The sequence below is a fragment of the Galeopterus variegatus genome, unplaced genomic scaffold (genome assembly GCF_000696425.1).
Source record: "Galeopterus variegatus unplaced genomic scaffold, G_variegatus-3.0.2 Scaffold10461, whole genome shotgun sequence".
NCBI classification, from domain to species: Eukaryota; Metazoa; Chordata; class Mammalia; order Dermoptera; family Cynocephalidae; genus Galeopterus; species Galeopterus variegatus.
In genome coordinates, this window is record NW_007736572.1 from 7,228 (window position 1) to 9,231 (window position 2,004).

At 34.9% G+C, this 2,004-nt stretch overlaps 1 protein-coding gene across 1 annotated transcript in view; it reads right to left on the reverse strand.

The window, feature by feature from the left end:
* MPC1 (mitochondrial pyruvate carrier 1) overlaps window positions 1–2,004 on the reverse strand; it is a 9,195-nt gene that overhangs the window by 1,075 nt on the left and 6,116 nt on the right. The window contains exons 3-4 of the mRNA XM_008594251.1: window positions 981–1,077; window positions 202–334 (exon numbers count right to left, since the gene is read on the reverse strand). Coding sequence (XP_008592473.1) covers window positions 202–334; window positions 981–1,077 — 230 coding nt within the window. The remainder of the gene's footprint in view (window positions 1–201; window positions 335–980; window positions 1,078–2,004) is intronic.

A 2,004-nucleotide genomic window follows, 5' to 3' on the forward strand; every position in this document is an offset into this window, starting at 1 on the left:
CCTTTAAGTAACATTTATTTCAATTTACAATTTTATAAAAACAATAATGTCTTATTTCATGTTTTAATAAGTTTCCCTGACTGCTAAAGCACATCAACATACACACACTCACACCCCAGTCCCCAGTACCTCCAAGACAAGATTTTATTTTCATTCTCCCCAGTTCCTCAAAACAAAACATTTAAACCAGAATCCGCTTACTCATGCTTGATAAGCCGTCCTCCCTGAATGAGCTGTGCCACTTCGTTTGTCACATGGCAGGCAAATAGAAGCCAGTTTCGAGGCTGCACCTTGTAGGCAAATCTCATGAATGTCAAAGAGTAGCAACAGAGAGCTGCCGAAAAAATCAAAGCAAAGAAAATCAATACCCTACAGTTTAGGAAACTTAGCTGATGGGAGCACAGAGATCAATAGTCCATGCCTTAATCAAAAAAGAACCTCCTCTGCTAAAACCACTGACAGATGGTAAGTTTTGGCTTAAGTGCTTCTATGAATGGGAAGCTTATAAAGTAGTTTACTGTACTGTTAGGAATTTTTGTCATTATTACTTAAACATTTTAGGAACATATTTGCTAGCAAGAGTAGACAGAAGTTAGTTCTAGCCACTTTTTTATGTCCCCTAGAGTTGTTCATAATCAACTGTCTTAAAGAATTGCTGTTTATTACCTCAACAATAGTTTTATTTTCAGATATTAGGGTTTCAAATATTTGAGGATGTCTAGTAAGCTGATAAAGGTGACATATTCTTCCGCTGGATATACTAAATCTGAAAGGCAGACTGCTGTTAATACTTCCTAGATAAATATTTCAAATTAACCCTTTTTCTTCCTCATCACAGACAGGTAACACTCTTCAGTATTGTCATAGTCTTTATGTGACTTTTTAATAGTAACTGTACATCTGGTGCTACAAACCTGAAGTATACGCAAGAGCTATGTTGTGTTTAAAGTCCTTCCAATTACCCATATCTGCATCCTTACCAAATGTCATCCGCCCACTGATAATCTCTGGAGACTTTTTCATGTCATTGATGGCAGCAATGGGAAGACCCCAGTTGGCTACTGGGCCCCAGAAATGCTATTAAAAAAAAAAAATGAGAGGGAAGAAAGAAGGAAGGGAGAAAGTCAAGGTGGAGCTGTGAACAACTGCAGTTTCTCTTACTTCAGACAATAATGTGAAACGTGTGGAAACAAGTCTTCTCGCTCACAACTTGCAGGTTTACTGGGTTAATTTATGGATGGACAACACTGAGGTACCTGACTGTTCAGTGTTTTCATATTAGTCAGCAGTTCTTACGAGGTGGGCCATTAGAAAGGATTTGGCATTTTACCAACGTTCCTACCAATTTCCAGATTACGACTAAGTTATCTCTGATTGTTCCATTTAGGTAATTTAAAAATGAGACTAACTTCTTACACAATTCACTCTTGCTATAATTTAAACCTTGTTAGAACTATTCTCCATAATATAATATTTAAATCTATCAAAATTCCTTTTTTCAAATTTTCATTAAGGTATTTATTAATAATTCTTAAAATGCAGAACCTAAGCTGGATACTTTTTCTGAAGAAAGGAACTTAATAGGGGAAGAAATTGTTTTTCAGCTCAGATAAGCTACACTAAGACTAGAGCTTAGAAATCTACACCCAGGACCCTAGATACTAAGAAATTAAGATTGGAAAATACTTTTGAAGTATCAGCAAAAACTTATATTGTAGAAATGGACCAGCAGTTTTCAGTCTACAACTACAGCCACCCAAGGATACCAAAATTAAGTTGTCTATGTTTAACAGCAGTCATGTCCAATTTAATTTAATTTCTGAGGGTGAAATGAAACATGGCCAGTGGCTTTTGTCCATTAAATTAAAAACTGTTTTGTTAATATACAATTTGCAAATAATACTTTTAAATCTGAAAGAAACCACATTGTTGGCTAAACACCCCTTTTATTTTTTTTATTTTTATTTTTATTTTTATTTTTTTTCCTTTTTGTCTTTTTTCGTG